This window comes from Mugil cephalus, chromosome 7, assembly GCF_022458985.1.
Source record: "Mugil cephalus isolate CIBA_MC_2020 chromosome 7, CIBA_Mcephalus_1.1, whole genome shotgun sequence".
In the NCBI taxonomy this organism is placed as follows: Eukaryota; Metazoa; Chordata; class Actinopteri; order Mugiliformes; family Mugilidae; genus Mugil; species Mugil cephalus.
Genome location: NC_061776.1, coordinates 6396987 through 6416358, shown reverse-complemented (window position 1 = coordinate 6416358; position 19372 = coordinate 6396987). Strand labels below are relative to the sequence as shown.

The following is a 19372-nucleotide window of genomic DNA, read 5'->3' as shown; positions in this document are numbered from 1 at the left end:
TTTAAAAAAAAAAAACACAAGAACATGAACATATAACATGATACATTATTGGTTCCCATTTTGGTTTAACTTTGTTTAGCTTAAAACATTCTGATAATCCTGCTGCTATAAGCAGGACAACAACAGCTAACAATGGCTAAAACAGCTAAAAGACAAATGTAGCAACTAGCTGGCGAACGTGGCAGAACATTTGTCAACTAAAGAGAGTATTTCTCGGTAATGAGTAAAAAGGGAAGTGTTTATCACAAGGCTCAAAAAGACAACAAATTAATGCTAATGGCTATCTACATGCTGAGTGTGCTACGGTACCATTCAAAGTAATTGTAGTAAGGACGTATAGCTTGTTAAAGTTTCCTGAACTTAAGGCCACAAGAAACAGGACTACAAATTAATGCTAATGTTGTTTTCTGGTGTGTAGCCTATGCTAACATGTTAGCCATGTCAATATTCTTACATTACATTTCAGCCTTTTTTTCTTTTTTTTTTTAAATACTTAACACATGACATTTGGTGATAATGTAGTTAAGTAATAAACAACTGAAATGTCAAGCTACAGATGTATTTTTCCTCAGGAGTAAAATGGAGTTAAAAGGGAGAGAGTGTTTATCGACAAGGCCATCAGAAACAGGACTACAAATCAACGCTAATGCGGCTATCTACATGCTAAAGGGACGTATTAGCTTTAGTTAAAGAGTGTTTCCTGAACTTAAGGCCACCAAAACAGACATGTCACTAATGGGACAATTAATAACTTAGCCACAGAACAAACAACAATTATGCTATGTTGTTTTCTGGTGTGTAGCCTATGCTAACATTCTTACATTTCAGCTTTTTTTTTTTTTTTTTTTTTAATCCTTAACACATGACATTTGGTTATAATGTAGTTAAGACATAAACAACTGAAATGTCAAGCTCCAGTTTGCTCCACCATCAGTTTGTGTGCGACGCTAAACAGAACTCTGGGGGAAACAGCGTAAAAGTCACCGTCATTAGTTACGATCGAGCAGCGTGAGAGCGATTTTGTGGCTAGCGCAAGAAAAAGTGGGGTGAAAACATGAAACGAGCGAACATGGAGTTCAGAGGCAGAAGGGCAGCGAAAAGAAAGTGATGGAGCAAGAGGAGGGTGGAGGAAAGAAGTGACAGATTAGCCTGAGGCTGGAGGAGGAGGAGAAACAGCGAGAGGTCCGTCACTGAGGTCGGGATTAGACCGACCATGACAACCAGCCTGAAGCCTGAGCGAGTCTGTCTGGGCAGCCTCCTGATCTCTCTGTTTATCCCTCTGTTGTTTTCCACTCTCTCTTATTTCATTGACTTTTCATCACAGAGATCAACTCTCCTTGTTCTTTTTTTATTTCATCTCCGTTTCCAGTGTCTTTAACCTCCAAGTCTGAGATGACGCTCGTGATTCAGTTTCCCGAGAACCTACGAGAAACTACAACCGCTCATTCAGACTACAAGCGGGAAGACAAACAAGGATCACGCGTGACCTAATTCCCGTGGTTTCTTCTATACTTCAACTGACACAAATAGAAGAAAAACACGTCGCTGCAAAACACAGAACAAACAACTAAATTATTTCTCGGAGGCTCGCACCTCAAGTTTCCTTGGATGCCGGCCACAGGCTAATCGTCCTGCGACAGCAGCACATTCAGTCTTCCTGTTGTGTGGAATTGAAAAACACAACCATCTGGAGGGGACTCTTCTCTTCTATTTTTCTCTAAAAAAAAAAATGCAAACGTCAGCCTGAATGTTGAGCGCGGGACCACGGGGTGAAACATCGCCTCGGTCCAAAGCCGCACATGAAAGGCTGAGACGTAAGACGATACGGTGACATGAGCTAAACGGCCGACGGCGTGTTTACGCGAGTGTACGTCCATACGTTCATCGTTCATTCATCGCGTTAGTCCGTCACCTAGAAATGCGCCCATTTAATCACGCTCTGACTTTTCTATCTGTCACTGAAGCATTCATATCCTGCCGTCCCCTCACCGTCCTGCAGACTTCTTTATCTCCGCCGCCGTTTATCCGTCCATCCATTATTCAGAATCCGTCTCATCCGATGGGTTTATTGCTTGTGGACGGGCAGCGCGACCGTCCGGACATCATCACCCGGGCAATCCATCCGCTCTCCGGATACCTGCCGCCCATTTATCCATCCATTCATCCACCGATTCATCAGGCCCGCCATCATGTGATTCATCCGTCCATCCATCCCGTTATCTTTACATCCATCATTCATCCGTTGCCAAATAATTCAGCCACACGTGATTTAATAACAACGTTCATTCTAGTTCCAACTATCTCCTGACATAATCTATCAAACCATCCGTCTTCTCATCTTTAAATTGCCAAATAATTCACCTATGTTTGGTTCACCTCTTTAATTCTGGCATCAATTCATGTTATTGTTCATCAGTCCACACTTTTTTCCATCCGTCTCCATATTCATGCGCCATCTATCCACCATCTGACCCGTGCAGCCATTAGTCCGTCCATTAGTTTCAACCATCCGTGAAGGCATCGGTCCAGATTTACGCTCTCCCGTTTTGTCTATCGACTTTCATCCATTCTCTCAATCGTCCATCCATCTGTTTTTCATTCATTCATTCATCGACAGTGTCGATATATTATCCAGTGTCCCTCATTCAGCCGTTCATTCATTTATCCATCAAACAGCCGATCGATCTGTGAACTGCTAATCCATCAACCGTCAACCATCCACAAATAAATCCTTCCATCATCCACTTATCCGACTATCTACATGTGTACACCCATCAGCCACAACATTATGACCACTGACCATGATCATCACTATTAAAAGATTCATTTATGAACAGGCCACTTTGCAACAAGCAAATAAGATAATCAGTGATCCATCACATATCATGCTGTTATCGTCAGGCAGAAGGTGTTTTTAAATTTATTTATTTATTTTTGTACAATGTATTCATCATGTCTCTGGCGCTTCTCGGCACCTTGATGATATTTTACCGTGTTGTGTTGCCTGTTGTGTTGTGTTGTGTTGTATGGTTTGTTCTGTGTCTCTCTCGGGAGACAATAAAGTTAATCTTGAATCTGACGGGAAAAGTGAAGTGAGTGCTTCAGTCTCTCCTGATCCAGTTCTCTAAGGCCACCAGACATATGCGCACACACACACACACACACACACACACACACACACACACACACAAACACAAACACCCTCCGAATGTGTTTCCATTCATGTGACTCCTCCGGGCTGTGAGACGTCGGTCCTATGACCGTGTGTCTCCGCTTGAGGAAAGTTTTTGTCTAATCATGGAGCTCTTCGCCTCGGGACGCTGCCGTTAAGAGCAACCGGTCTTTTCCGTGACAGTCTGGAGGAATTTATAGCACCCCCCCCCCTCCCCGTTTATTTCTCTTCCAGTTTCCCTCCTGCTTCTCTTCTTTAGGATGAAGAGCTCAACTGTTTATGTCCCTGAAATGTCAAGACGCTGCAAATATAAAATGCGCTGCCGGGAAGAGAGTGCTTTAAGGGAGAAGGAAAAACCTCAGATACTCTTTTATTTGCTATCACGGGGTGGTCCAGACGCTGAGGTTATTTCGTGATGAACTGCTGTAATTATCTCCTCAGCTGTACCCACTTTGCCTCAACCAGCCTCATTTGTACTCGGTGGGTTCTGCACCCACAGTTTATCAAGTCCACAGACAATGCAGATCAACACAACAACCCAGTAATAGCCCTGGATTTTCATGGAGAAGAAGGTTATAAAAAGAATCAAACCACAGCGTCAAAATCATGGTGAATGTAGAGCAATGACTTGCATCCGAATCTAATAATAGCAAAGTCAGAACAAGGACCTGACATGAACATGAACTGCTCCTCATAAACTGATTATCAGTGACATGATCTTAATATTAAAGCAGGGACTAACCAAACCCCAATGGAAGAACTACCAGTGAAGGTTGACGTCGCCTCCGTTTGGATCAAACAATTGGCACGTACGTCCTGAACCTGCGTTAAAGGAAATAACTCCTCACAGCAGCAGGTTGCAGCCGTCTGTGTTTGTCACTTAAAAAGAAAACTGGAAACCAGAAGTGCTATTATTAGCCGGGAGGCCAGGAAGCAAGAGCGCAGAGCGGGTCACTCCCGAATGATTGGAAAAGGTGGGGGTATCATTTTTTTTTGTTTTTGCTTTCGGGCATTTGAAGCTGGCTAGTGATCTCCTGTTGCTGGCGTTCTGCTTTTTCACCGTCTCTCCCACGCAACCAATGCGACGCCAATATTCAGGAAAACGTGTGGTGTGAATTATTTAAAATGAGTCTAGTTTCACTTATTTATCAGCCTGTGAATTTAAAAACCGGTATTCAGTTTGAAGTTAGCGCTTTCCACAAAAAGGTGAAGCTACGTCCAGACGGTTAAAAGTCCAAAATGAACCTTTGTTTATGTGATTTTGTGTCATGAGTTCGGTCGTCTGATCTCTGAATCTAATACTCATCACCTAAAGGGAAGTGGAAAAGGTGGATTTTCCCTCCTGTGCATCGGCGCGACTGTACGAAGTTCTGCTGAGTGTCTGTATCGTCGCCGTGCATCCCGCACTGTAAGCAACACAAACTTCAGGCTGCCTGTGTGTTTGTGTGTCTGTGTGTGTCTGTGTTGCAGACTGTGCCAGCGACAGCCTCGTGTAGGAGGAAACAAGTTCAGCCAGCTCCTAAAAAGATGTCCCAAATTATCCGGCCACCGGCGCGTGTTCCTCACCCTCTGCCTCTGCTCCATTTCACCGAGCTCCGCGGGGATTCGCTCCGTCGGCTATTTCGGACGCCGACGCCAGACGAGACTCGTCCTGGTGCCGCTCCAGATTGGCTGCAGAGGCCGAGCCGACGGATCTTAATGTGTCTGAAGGGAAAGTGTTACTGCTTCTCGTCTGTTCGCCGAGCGCAGAATTTGTCACTCGAGAGCTTGTGGAAGTAAAAGGTCGCCGGCGGAACTATCGCCCGGGCCGACTCTTTTCCAGAAAGCGTACGACGCCTTCGTGAACCACTGATTCATCGACTTAACCTCAGAGTAGCTTTTTATTTCCAACTTTGAGCAAATGACAGTCGGAGATAAAATGAAGCTACGCTCCAGTGCTTTACGTAATAATGTCATTGTGTCCTCACTGATGTAAATTTAGCACAGAACTCCTCCCCAGTGTCTATCCAGCAGGAAAAAAAAAAAAAAAACTTCCACTTCCTGCCTCACAAATATGTATTTTTAAAAATGCTGTAATTAGGGATCATAATTACAGGCCTCAGGTCGTGAGGTTGCACGGGGGGAAGATATTTCGTGACACAGACGTCGGATACGTAGCCGGCGTTTTTCCTCGCGGATGCCAGAGCTGTGTTTTTCCTCCGTTTGGCTTGTTAAGTGCAGACATGCTTTACAACAACAGGAGCATGTTTGTCCCGTTTTGGTCCAAAATTTTAATTACGGCAGAAATGGGCAAGTAGCGGCACGTCGTCTGATGATGGAGGAGGTCAGAAGGTAGGAAGTAACAGTGAGTCTGAATCAGGAGAATGTATTTGAAGTAAACTAAAGTGGATCGAGAACAAGACTCTTCATCTTTGCAGCTTTTATATATAAAAGTATATACATCAATCAGGCATAACATTATGACCACCTTCCTCATGTTGTGTAGGTGCCTCCAAAATAGTTGTGTGTAGTCATCAGAGAGTGGACATGGGTCTTCTGAGGGCGTCCTGTGGAGTCTGGTAACACAGTGTTATTAGTGTGGGTCCTTTGGGTGCTATGGTGTGGAGGGGAGGGGCCGTTTTAGTGGATCATCCCACAGATACTCGATCAGTTTGGGATCTAGTGAATTTGGAGGCCAGATCGACACCGACAAAGCGTTTGTGTGTCTGTGTCAGGCTGCATCCTGCTGCTGTTGCTATGGGGTGGAGGTGTCTGGTCTGGTCTGGTCTGGTCTGGTCTGGTCTAGGTGGGTGGCAGATGTGTGAGTAACACTTGTTTTTTATCCAGCAAACAGCCCAAAACCTAAAGATATTAAATAGTAAACGTAGCGCTGAAACCAGAAACCAAGTAACTTTTGATATTTTGACATGGAGAAGATTAAAGTGACAAAGAAGAACCAGTCCGGCCCCGAGTGTGACGTGACGAGAAGGTTTTGTGTCCACACCAGGAAGAATGACCCAGAATAGCGCAGATAAAAGCCGCTGGATGTTTCTCTGAGGTTCTCCAGTCTGTATCATTTTCTGTTTCTTTCAAACAGTAGCTATCTGATGTCATGTTACGCCCACGTTCTGGTCTCCAGCTCTGGGGGTTCAGTCAGCCTGACATACGTTATCCCTTCCAAAGTCAAAGGGTGGCGGGCCACATGAGATAGAAGAGTTGGTTCTTGATTATAGTCCAGCACAGCAGCTGTTTTCTGTCCAGAGTCTAACTTTTCAGACTTTTAGATTGAGTCATGCCCTCGCTGACTGACTGCAGCCTCACGTCCTCGGTGCTGACGTTGTGCCATCCGTAAGCAAAATGAAAACCCTGCGATATCATCTCAGGAAATTTTTTAAGAGGGGCTGCGGTCTCGCCAAAGAGCCCCTCAAGTCAAGCCCCCCCCCCGTCCTCGCCTCAACAGGCCATATTTCGAGCGTTTGACTCGTTCCCAAAAACAACACGGCTTCTGCCAAGTCAGAGAGCTACAAGCTGCACCGCATCATCGTTTCCAACGTAAACTCGCACAACAAATAGTGAAATCAATCGAGCAAAGCCGGGGCCCCCCCCCGAGAAAGCGGCCGAGTGACACGTCGTAGGTTGCAGCAGGGTGGTCGGGCCGTTTGTCACCGTCTTAATGTGGAAACGTTCTCGACTGCAATCAAGACACATGACCTCAGCACCAGGGCTGGAGCTCCGCCAGACGCCCGGAAGCGTATCTGCTCTCACTAGTTAATACGAAAACGATTAGCTCACGATAAAAACCCTGACGAAACCCTAATATTTTACGTCGCAACGGCCTCATTCGCGCACATTAACCTGTGAGCGAGTAATTTAGGTTGACAATAAGGCTCGGTCGGCGGTGTCCTACGGGTGCCAGCCGCCGTCGAAAATTTTTATCACCTGGATTTATGACGTTTCATTAAGTACTTAAACAGCATTATTGCATACTCACACACAGCTCCCTGGGTTACCACACAAAATAAAGCCACTGCAGCATCAGCTCTGGAAGAAGGAGGCTGTAGAAGGTGTGTAATCCACTGAAAAGACACACGATATCCACTATCTGTCCCGAGCACTAATGCTTTATTAGTCCCTCGGTGGTGAAACATGATCCAATACTATTGGAGGACCCCATCTGTGAGACAGAGCCGTGATTTACACAGGAGCCATTTATGGCGCTTTTAAAAAAAGGACGAGAGGGGGGCCCGGCGTAAAAAACAGGCTTATTTATGGAAGAGAGAGCAACACTATTGTGTGGATGCAAACAAACGAGCGTGTTTCTGTGTCAGAGAGGAGGGATGGTGTGTGTGTGGGGGGGTTTGTTTATGGGTTTTGCAGAGTGATGCACAGCAAAGCGCCATCAGACATGTGCAGGAATGAGAGTCTGTTAGTAACATGCAAGTTTTTTTTTTCAGCGTGCATGATGCAAACCGAGTCCTGCAAACCTCAGAGAGAGATGAGTAACGAGGCTGCGCGGCTATTTGTCATGATTCTTCCAGGCTGTTTAGTCATAAAATGTCATAACAACTTTTCACGATCCATGATGGTGGCGTTACCAAACCCAAATACCCTCCCTTAACACCGACATAAAGAGAAGAGAAAGGACTCAGATTATTTGACAAGTAAATCGTCAAGATTCTTTGCAGACTCATTCTCCGTTCATCAGATATTCTGTTTACAGATGACAAACGACGAGCACAGCTGCAGATAAAAGCGCCGTTTCTCTGTGAGCGTCCGCTGAGACTCTAACGCAGCAGCAGCAGCTTCTCAAACTGTTTAGTAAAAATCGTATTCGGTCCTGCGCTCGGCCAGACGGGAAACGCTTTCACTCCTCCAAACACAAACAGGCAAACCTTCCAAATGAAAAGTCAACACCGTTTTCCTCTGTTCCCGACAGTGAGCAAACTTACATCAATCAAAAGTTGCCGCGACCAGTTTGTGACGAAAAAACAAACAAAAAAACAAAAAAAAGCCAAACACAAACGCTCCCTCCTTATCAAATATGAATTATAAAACCCATCAAACCCAATTTCCTCTGAAGTAATTGCCAAGCACCCTGAAAAGCCATATCTCATCCTCACACCTCACACTATCCTGGGAGAGGCTGTTCCCCTCCTTGGCCAATAGGTGGCAGAGTTCCCCACTGTATCCGGGCAGGATTGGGAGGGGGAGAGAGAGAGAGGGTGTGAGGAGAAATGAGAGACGGAGAGACGGAGATGAGTGAACTCTTACTTGCACTCCCTGTCCTCCAAATCGAAATGCGGGTTGAAGTTGATGAGGATCTTCTGGTCCGACTCAGGGGCGGTGATCACCCACGCGCACTGCTGGGAGGGCGAGTACGCGCCGGGATAGCCCGGGGAGGTCAGGTAGCCCGCGGCGTGGATCTCTATGTTCCCCCCACAATCATCCACACCTGAAGAAAAGAAGAAGAAGAAAAGAAAAAAAAAAACACAAAGTTGATCATTTAGACGAGTGGGAATTATGGGAAGTGTAGGCTAATTATGAGAGGTGTCGCGTTTTGTTATGAAAAGCTTGGCAACATGATAAAATAATAATAATAATGATAATAAAAACTTTCCACCGCAAATAAATAGAAATACAAGGCACGGATTTAGCGCATTATAACACATTAGAAGCATAAACTCATAAAATGCGCTTAAACTTTATTTTGGAATAAGGTGCGGTAGCGTGTAAAGTGCTGTTCCTCCGCATCCCAGCGCCATAAGGTGCGAGTACGCCCATGAAGGTGAGGTTGGCTGCTGCTGCTTCTGCTGCTTCACCACCACCACCACCTCCACCTCCAGCAGCAGCAGCCGCAGCAAACAGGCAGGGTGATTACATTTAATTTTCCCAATGAATGATTTATTAAATTGGCCGGATCACGCTTCAGCGGCACAAGCCTGGAACGACTGAAGAGCTCCGAGACATATTATAATATTATTCAAATATTTCTATTTGAATGGAGAAATCTTCCCGGAGACTTGTTGTGCTTCTGCGGCGGTTTTAAGGGAATTGCGCGTATATTTCCTTATCGCTGCGAACAGCCGGACGCGTGCGCTATAAGCAGATTCCGGTTGATTTTCTGCAATGTCCTTAGAATTTCCTCATTTGTTATGGCAATTATTATTAACTTGAAGCCCTCCGCCTCAAAGCGACGAGCCGAGGAATAACAGGTGAGAGGCAACAATGGTGCAAAATGAAGCAAAAAAGGATCAATATACAGCCAGGCTGCCTGTTGTCAAGCCACATGTATTCATAAGACCAGTCAACACCTACCAGTGTAAGTCAACGACGCAGCCAAGACGACTTGGGTGAAAAGGAACAATAGCAATCCAGAAGGCATCGTTATTAGATGGGGAACCCCAAACTGAAATAATAATTAGAATAATAAAGAAAAAAAAATACTAAAGAGAAGGAACGTCCGAAGAGTTTACGTCCAGGGAGGAAAAAATAACCCGGAATCTGTCTCAAAGTGAGGGGTCTGGTTGTTGTAGGGTCCCCTGCATCCTGCGAGCCTCAGCAGCGGAGCTTCCCTGTGTCTGTCAGGGAACAACTTCCCATCATCTCCGGGGAAAAAAAAAATAATCCGAACGCAGAAAGGAAAAGGGAGAAAAGCACAGAAAAAAAAAAAAAATCCGTGGTGCCAATTGTGCGCCCAAGATCCTCGCTCAAAGAACCCTCTCACTTCTGACACCAATCAGGGCCAATGGATATACTTCCAAACGGGAGACTGGGGGAAAAAAAAAAAAAAACGAAGAAGAAGAGAAATCACAGTTGACCGGTGTTCAGTGAAAAACAACCGCGGGGAACATCGGAGCGCCGCTCTCCAGATCTTTACTCCTCCAGCTTCAGTTGAGCTCTGTCTCCGCCTCTCTCCGCTCCCAGCGTCTCTCTCTCCCTCTCTCTCTGACTGACTGACCGAGCGCCGCAGCACAAATGTCAGAAATACGAGGCGAGTCGTGAAAAGTAACAGTGGAATTTCCACTCCCCAAATTCCTGCTCCGAGACGCCGCAGCCGCGCGCAACCACCACCACCAGCACCAGCAGCAGCAGCAGCGAGCGACCGCTACAAAAAGGGGGCTGGAACAAACTGACACCGGCGGTGCGCCCTCCGTGCGCTCCCGACGCGTGCGTGCCTGCGTGCGTGCGTGTGTGTGTGCGAGACTGGGAAGGAGGAAGGTTTAAAAAATAAATAAATAAATAAATAAATAAAAACGCGCACGCAAACTCGCGCTCGGCATGCGGGTCTGGCTCAAGGTGCGGACAGTCGCTGACGAGACGCCGCTTCTGGTGCGAAGTCACGAAGAGAAACTGAGTCAAGGAAGATTTGTTGGTTCAGTCGGAGGTGAGCTACGTCCACTAGTCTGTCCCACTCACCAGACATTACACGCTGAGATCGATCGTTTAGTGCTAGCAACAATAATTCAGCCTGACTCCACACCGCGTTTGCGCGTTTGTTGCGTTTATGAATGAATTTGTTAAAAAATAAAACTTTTGTTTTTGGAAAAAGCTCATTAAAACTAATCAATCTACATTTCATTTTACGCATCAAAGTTTTCATCTTATTTTTATATATTTATAATGATTAGTAATCCCTCTGTATATGTTGGTCTATACATGTACAACGGTATAACAATATACACCAATCAGCCACAACATTATGACCAGAGATCAGATCAAAAGCAGGTGTTGTCCTTGAACTTTCCTCTTCAACTGCAGCTGATCAGTTACAACATTACCCAGAATGCCCCCTCCCCCTCCCCCTCCCCCCCATAAGAGGACGTGTCTGAACTTGTTGCAGACACGTCCACTGATAATGAAAGAGGAGCAGTTACCCCCAAAGACAACACGTTCACCGGCAGAAGCTCTGCATCCAGTTTAGCTGAGATTAATTCAGGTGTAAAGAGAGAGACAGAGAGTTGCTGGATCGAGGCATCGATATCGACTGATCTGCCGTGAAAACTGAAGGAGCGGGGACGTCCTGGCTGAGGGACGCGCACGCACATCGAATAAAACGAGCCAGTTATAAATAGTGAAATGAGAAACTGGAGGACGCGCTCGTGACCCCCGTGACCTCCTGTGGTAAACAGCAAAGAGCCCTCAGCTCCCAGACGTGGCCGCCGGTAATTAATGAACGCCGGCTTGTTCAGCACACGCTCCCCGGACGCGCAGAGATAGAAACGTGCTTATCAAAGCTGCTGTGGAGAAGATTCCTATTCTCGGTTCGTGCTGCTGATGTATGTATGTACGTTGGCCTTAATTACGGTAGTTTAGATCCCATGTTACGTTTCCCCCGTGTTTATTTTTATTGCAGCGTTCAGAGATGCACAACGTCCAGGCGGTTAGTAATTTACTCCACATGTGTGATAATTGGGAACCGGGTGTTAATGAGTTGTGGTGTTATGTATTTAATACTTCACATATAACTGACGTCCATTTGTGTCTTTATTTTTAATGGTTACACAAACACACGCGCACACGTTTACCCACCAGCCACCTGAATGTTAATGACGCCTGGCCCAGTGAAGACAGACAGTCCATCCACACCACTGTCATTACACTAAACTAGCCTCTCATACCGATCAGGCATAACATTATGACCACCTCCCTGATATTGTGTAGTTCTCTCCTTGTGCCGCTAAAACAGTTTGGACTCATCAGAGAATGGACCTGGACCTTCTGAGTGGTGGATGTGGTGTCTGGAAACACAATGTTGTTAGTGTGTGTGTGTGTGTGTGTGTGGGGGGGGCTTTAGGTTAAGGGGAGGGGCCTCTGTAGATCTCCCCAGTTTAGTATCTAGTGAATTTAGAGGCCAGCTCAAGAACTTGTGTTGTTTTTCGTGTTTTAGTTTAGTGGAGTTGTTCCTAAAGTGTTTTTGTGTGTGTGCTGCCGTCAAGGAGTGTCATTGCTATGGGGTGGGGGGGTGTCTGATCTGGTCTAGGTGGGGGCTACGTGTCTAAGTAACATCCAGACGAATGAATGCCAGGTCCAAAAGTTTCCCAGCAGAACACTTGACACTCTCCTGTCAGTGGTCATAATGTTATGGCATGTAAATAGTTAAGTTGGAAAAAGCGCTGATGTCAGCATTCATCTTCTCTTCGTCAGATTTAAAGGACAAAACTACAATAACTAGTGATGTACACGTAACGAGTGCACGAAGAATTTTAGTTTTCACAACATTTTACCCACCAAAAACAAAATATCAGTAAAGTAAAAAATACCAACGTCTTGAACACGATTCATTTCAATTCCAGCTTTTTAAGTGAGAACGTAAATGCAGAAACCAAGTCTGTCTTTCAATGCACAACAGTGTTAACAGTTAACAGATGGTTAACCAGCAGCTGTTCTATAAAATCCACTGGAATTTCAGATGGTTGGCCAAAATGAGCAAACTGATTTATCACCGCACGTAGAGAAGTAAGTCGACTGTTTGGTAAAACCCAACGTGCGTGAGAAGATTGTGTTAAAATCCAACAACGTTTCAATGCGATCGAGCTTCTAAGTAGTGATGCTGAAACATCGATACTTCCGATACCAGGTCTTTATGCTCTGAAATCGATTCTCAGATGAAAATATCGATACTTTTGATACTTCGGTCATTGGAGGTGATGTAGGAAAACAGTGGAAAGTAACTAAACTGTTGAGTTGTGGAAACACAACAAACCTTGTGAAACACCTCAGGTTAAACCACAACACAGAATACGAGACATTTATGATGAGGAGGACAGAAGAGATGAAAGTTTTCATTTTATAGTAGCTCTTAATAGTTAAAAAACAAAAGAAAAACACCATTTTAACATATTTTCTATGATTGTGTTTTATTTGTTGTTGTTAACCAGAAACATTAGGTGTATCTACCGATACCAATACCGATACCAGCCTGGTTTTCACTCAGCCCTGGATCAGAAAGTCCGTGTTCACCCTGAGCGTGGACTATAAAACGTCTCCTTCGCTTCGCTGCCAAGCTCGACCGAAAATAGCACCAGTGGAAAAGCACATGCTGCTGACGCACGGCACGGATCATGTTTGTGTTGTGATAACGGACCTCAGACGACGATCACAACTCTTTTTTTTTTTTTGTTCGTATCGACCGCCGCTGACGTCTGGTATTAAGTTTTTCGACTCCCCCGCCGCCGCTTTCATGCAAAAACGTCTCCAAGAATTCAGAGCCATTAATCAGGATTTAATAAAAGGCCAATAACAGGCCGATAAATCACTCCAGCGCTGCTTCGTGTCATTAATTGTAGGGAAAGTGTTTCCACTGAGCCGGATTCTAGCGTGTAGGTGAGCGTAAGTGGACGGGGAAGTGACATTTAGAAAGCATGCTATGTGTTTAAAGTGTCAATCCGAGCTACGTTTTGTACATTCTAGATTAAACGACACCAGATTTCTTTTGTTTGCTTTCACACCTCGACACTAATTTAAGTGATTTGCAGCTACTTTTGATTCATATGCTGCTCTGGCGTTTTCCACGTTCACGTATTTGTGAAGAAGCAGCAGAACTCACACTCCCATGAACAACGTCAGGTGGCCGTGAGCTGGAACTCGTCCGAGACTCTCTCCTGAGTGAATCATCCTCATGATGCCTGACAGCGTTAGCGCAAAATATCCGCCTCTGTGAAAAGCGTTCGCAGATAAAAAAAGCCCCAAAAAAATAAAACTTAACTTTGACTCCACATGAGCAATTTAGCGCGATATCAGATCAGCTGGGTTGAAATTCAATTAGTCCCCGCTGCTAATGTTGAGCAGAAGCCAAAGATTACACTTGGTGGAAACCAGATGAAAGGCTCAGCTGCAGCAGCGTTTTATTGTCACACTTTTACAGCTCTGATTTGGGTTGTTTCTCCTGACTGAGGGGTCATGTGGTTAAAAACCTTCAGGATGACGGGAGCTGTTCACAGCAGAGGAAAACCCCGCGAGACATTATTCTTTTATTTTTCAGCCAAAGTCCTGGAGCCTTTTCCTCGTTTATATATTTAATCCTAAATATCGCATAATTCTACAAACCCGTAGACAACGAGCTGTGGTTTCATTGGTGGTTGAGGCTCCTGCATCAATTTTGACGCCATATCTTCAGCGATCTCTACGTAAGAGCTGTGATTGTTCCGCTTGGTGCTAACGTGTTTCTGCTTTAGTTTTATCGGCTGCTTCTCCATATCCACAATTTTTTAATTGATTGTTTTAGATCAAGAAAGATCTGGAACACATTGGGGAAAGGTTCAGAGAGAGATCTGTATCAGATCTCGGGCGCATCGATCTAAACGTCGATAGTATTGATACCAAGGCTAGTATCGGTATCAGATCGATACTAGGGGGTTGAGATTGATACTTTAGTTGTAGTTTCTTTTCTATATGTCCAGTAAATTACTCCTCACAGAGTTCATGTGAGCGCATCAGGCCGGTATCGCTGATACCAGCCGGAATTTTACTCAACATCAGATCGGAAAGGAAATCACTGATATAACTAACCTGGGGCTTAAGTCAACTTATAGAAAAGGGAGAAAAACCAGATATTCCTACAACCAAACAGTCATTTTGTTATAAACTCATTTCACCTCAAACTCAACTTCCCACCAGTTCCTACTCAGACGACTGAAGAAACATCTTCTCAGTCCACATTACAAATCTAGTTGCCTTTATTAAACCCGGATAATTTAACCCAGATTCTGCTTTTACACCAACATTAACAAAAGGAGTTTGACTCAACTATAGAGACATTGTGTAGAACTCCTACTTTTAAACAGAAGGAGCCGTAGCACTTGAACGCGACAGTTTAGCTTTTCCAAACAGCTTCGATTATTTGTCGGTCATATTTAGATCATATAGGAGCAGTGATGACAACTTGTGAACTTGTGTAAAAATTATTACGCTCTTCCTTTTTTTAAAAAAATATGTGTTTTTACTTTATTTGTAAATGAGAAAAGCTAAAATAAAGTGTTGTCTCAGGTTAGCAGAGCTCTGCTTCTAAATAGCTTTGCAGGATAACGCGCTGCTGTAACTTCTTTCTTCACAGCTTGTAGTTTTTGTTTCAAAGTGTCTTTTCCCAGAAATGTGAGTGCTAAAATAGTTTAGCCTACATTTGCTGTAAGGTGGTGAGAAAAAAAACAAAAAAAAAACAAACAAGCAACAAAAAAAAAACCTGTTACAGAAGCTGGTGGAACAGATGCCAGCTCAGCTCCGTGTGAGGCTCGAATCCATTCACAATAATAACTCGCTTTTACGTCCTGCCGCCCGGTTCTAACCTGCGCACACTTACAGCTTACAACGTGCACGCCCACGCACATGCACACACACACACACACACACACACACATCTAATGGCTGAGGAATGATGGAGGAGGGGCGGAATTTCTATAATGACACAGTCATATCTCAGTAATTACAGGAGACACTGACAGTGATCTATTAGCCCGCTGTGGTGGGCTGAGAGCAACAGCCGCTGCATAACCGGCTAACACTGGACTCCTGGTGCACACACACACACACACACAAAACAGTGCTGTTGTCATGCACAAGCACGTGCACCGAAACATGTATTCTTAGCATGCCGCGCTCACAAAAAAAGGCACAAAACACACTTAAGGGCACATTTCATGCTTGTCCCTTTACATCCAACTCAGAACACTGCTGCTTCTGTTCGTCTCCTCCGCTCATTCTCCGGCTTTGATGGTTTGCAGTTTGTTGCGTATTAACACTGATGAACTTCTCTTCACGGGATCATCATCATAACGTAACACGGGAGCAGTTTTCTGTGCAGTTTAAATGCTAATGTCGCTGCTAATGTTTTCAAAAGACAAACAAAGGAACATATGTTTTGTTTTTTTACAGCCTCCCACATCTGCTGGACCTGGATCACTCGCACATATGGCGCCTGATTAAACGCACTCTAAATAATAACTATTTGCTGATAACTTGTTTTTAATCAATGTACACTTCATGTCGCACAACATAAACGCACACGGACCGATCAGCCACAACATTAAAACCACTGACAGGTGAACAACAACAACATCTTGTGACAGTTCAGTTTTCTCTTGGGAAACTTTTGGACCTGGCATTTATTCATTCATGTGGATGTTACTTAGACATGTAGCACCCACCTAGACCAGACCAGACCAGACCCCCCACTTCATAGCAATGACACTCCTTGATACAGACACACAAAAAAACAGTTTAGGCACAACTAAAAAAAAAACACTGATCAAATTGATTAGTACAATATTAGGAAGGTGGTTTTAATGTTGTGGCTGATTGGTGTGTACACATAGAGCTGGGCGTATCGATCTAAATATCGATAGTATTGATACCAAGGCCAGTATCGGATCGATACTAGCATGGTGAGATGGATACTTTTGTTACATCGTTCCTTGTTCTTATCTAATCATAATCGACTAATTTAAGGCAAAATTCAGAAGTTATTCAACAATCGTTACATTTCAAGTAAAAAGTATCAGTGTTGGTATCGGCGATACTAGCCCTGTATTTATTCTGTATCGAATCGATATCAAAATTCCCAGTATCGCCCCACCCACACTTACACATACACTACCAGTCAAAAGTTTGGACACTTTCTCATTGAATTAAATGAGAACGTGTGTCCAAACGTTTGGACTTTTGTTTTTAATAACTTTTATTAACTTTGTTTTAGTTGTTTGTGTCTAGAGTTGCTCTTTTAATCCACTTATGTGGCCATTTGTCATTGTCCCACTCACATACCTGTATATAGACCTGTTGTATAATTATCATTTTGCACAAGTATTCTGTAGGCATATACATTATGTGCTAATGTGACCACATAATAGATCACGTCATCACACAAACATGCATTCAAGTGCTTAAGTACAGATCCATATCACAGCTACGTAAACCCCCCCCCCCCCCCCCCCCCAGACCTCTCAGCGCACCCACTCTCTGTTTTCTGAAAGGCTCTCCGGCATAAAACACACACGGCTTTAAATCACATTTGTCACCCGCACTTATTTTTTCCCACACATAAATACATGCACACAGAGTTACACACACACACACACACACAACTCGAGAAAGACATTTCAACACAACACAAGGTCACGACATCCTTGATAAGATCTCAGCCGCCTGGCACTGAGCCAAGCTGCCTTCTCTGGTTCACACTGTGGGATCAAGACCAAGCTTTTGTGTCCACACACACTTAGATACACAGGCTGGTTTTTCGCAGTGGCCTTGCCAGTTACACCTCCCGAAGGACCTCGTGATGACGAGAGTCTGGATTGGGGAGTGAAATGGGCGACGCTGGCCAAAAAACGCCTTGTTTGAGGATTTGGATTGTGATAATTACTGTCATTAACCAAGGAGGCGATTTGAAAAAGGACGATGCAACCGTCCCCCAGCTGTAACCGAAAGCGTGGGTACGTCATGGAAGCGGCCAAACGCTTTTTTGGATTGCTGGAAATAATAAGGAAGATCGTGAGTATGTTTTAGCAAAATCACAAGTTGGCAAATAAACCAGTAATCTGCTCTCTGCTATAAATTTAACACAAAACTAAAGATTTAAGACACAGTTGTCATCGAAATAACAGATAAAACAACTACATATTTTTGTCGTTTTGTTGAAGCTGAACATTCCTTGGGAGCCAGTGGATAGTTTGACAAAACATAACACAAATGCTTAATGTAAATTACGCTGGAAAAAATAACTGGAAAAAAGTGTTTCTTTGTTTCTACTTGTCTAAACTCGGCCTAGAGCCATTTATAAATACACGTCATTATCATTGTGCATTCAGTATTAAGCTGTTTAGATAATACAGAGGTTCAAATATTTAGTTTTTCATTTCAAACATGTGCAACATGGGTGGCATAAACATACCTAACGTCTTCTGCCTCCATTACTAAAATATGTTGGATTCATGTTAGTGTGTGTTTAAATCAATTTAAATGTGTAAATATATATATATATATATAAATGTCTAATCTATCAAATATTTTGTGACCCCCCCCCCCCGTGGTACCTCGTACCCCCTGTTGAAAACCTATGGTGTAAACAACGTTACTTAAAATTAAAGCATTTGGACAGAATTTAAGGGGATCTAGGATCAAACCCTGTGGAACTCCACGTACAAGCATTTTACAGTTTAACCATGTGTAGTTTTTTTTCTTTTCTTTTTTATTTTACAAATTGAAATGGAAAGAGAGGAAACTTCTCAGCTACAAATTCACAACATGTTCAGACACTCACTAAAATATTATTTCCAAAACTATAAATCAGTTCAGTTTCTGAGTAGCACAGCAGCTGGCATCAGTTAGCATGATTTGTACGTGTGTCGTTGACCTGTCATCTTGGGTGAAAATCTATTAGGTTCTGTGTGGTGCTCTGAGGCTCACACCCTTGAAATTTCAACTCCCTTCTCATCATGACAAAACTCAAGTCAAGTCCAGAACAGATTCGGGACTTAACGACATTCCCCGTCGCAGAACAAATCAGAAATTTCCAACTGTGTTATCTGATTTCTATCAACTTGTGCTACATCTGAAGAGCCGTGTCATTAAACGCACAGTCATATCTCAGGCAGAGACAGCTGAGGGTCATACCTTTTCTGCTTGTCAGTCGGATTCGAGCTCCATTACTCAGTGGGCCGACGGTCTCGCTTACAAGATCTCCGTCTGAGAGCGGCAATAATATAGTAAGTCAGTGTTTATCAGATCAAATTTAACTGCTGCTTCACCACGCAACTAAAAGCAAAGATAATCATCAAGTACCTGTGTTTAGAACATTTTATCTGTTGCTTTATATTCATATTATGACAATAACCTCTTACTGATGCAATGTGACTGAACCCCGCTGAGAGCTTGCATTGCATTAAAATGTGTCTCCGACATGCGTTTCCAGCCAACACTTGAGATCCAACCTCCCACTATGGATACAAATAATCATCGTTTAGGAATTAGGCAAAACTCTGTTTATGCAAGAGCACACCTGTTTGATTGGTGATCTTTAACCCAGTGACCCAGTGTTTAATGTGAACCTCAATTAATAGTTTATTTTGTCTACAATTACACTAAACTGTTAAAATTTTGAATATTTTTATATATTTAAGGCTCATGTTTTCTTGTAGATTTCATCACTGTAAATAATTAAAGTTGGTTCAAGTTATCTGTTCCATTTACAATTTGTGTATCGTAAATATCTTAATTTATAACATTATA

General features: G+C 43.7%; 1 protein-coding gene across 1 annotated transcript in view; it reads right to left on the bottom strand.

Annotated features, from left to right (window-relative positions):
• Positions 1-10293, bottom strand: part of LOC125010409 (neuropilin-1a-like) — an 81184-nt gene extending 70891 nt beyond the window's left edge. Inside the window, exons 1-2 of the mRNA XM_047589004.1 lie at positions 9467-10293; positions 8423-8603 (exon numbers count right to left, since the gene is read on the bottom strand). Of these exons, the coding sequence (XP_047444960.1) occupies positions 8423-8603; positions 9467-9533 (248 nt within the window). The 5' untranslated portion in view covers positions 9534-10293. The remainder of the gene's footprint in view (positions 1-8422; positions 8604-9466) is intronic.
• Positions 10294-19372: the final 9079 nt, after the last annotated feature.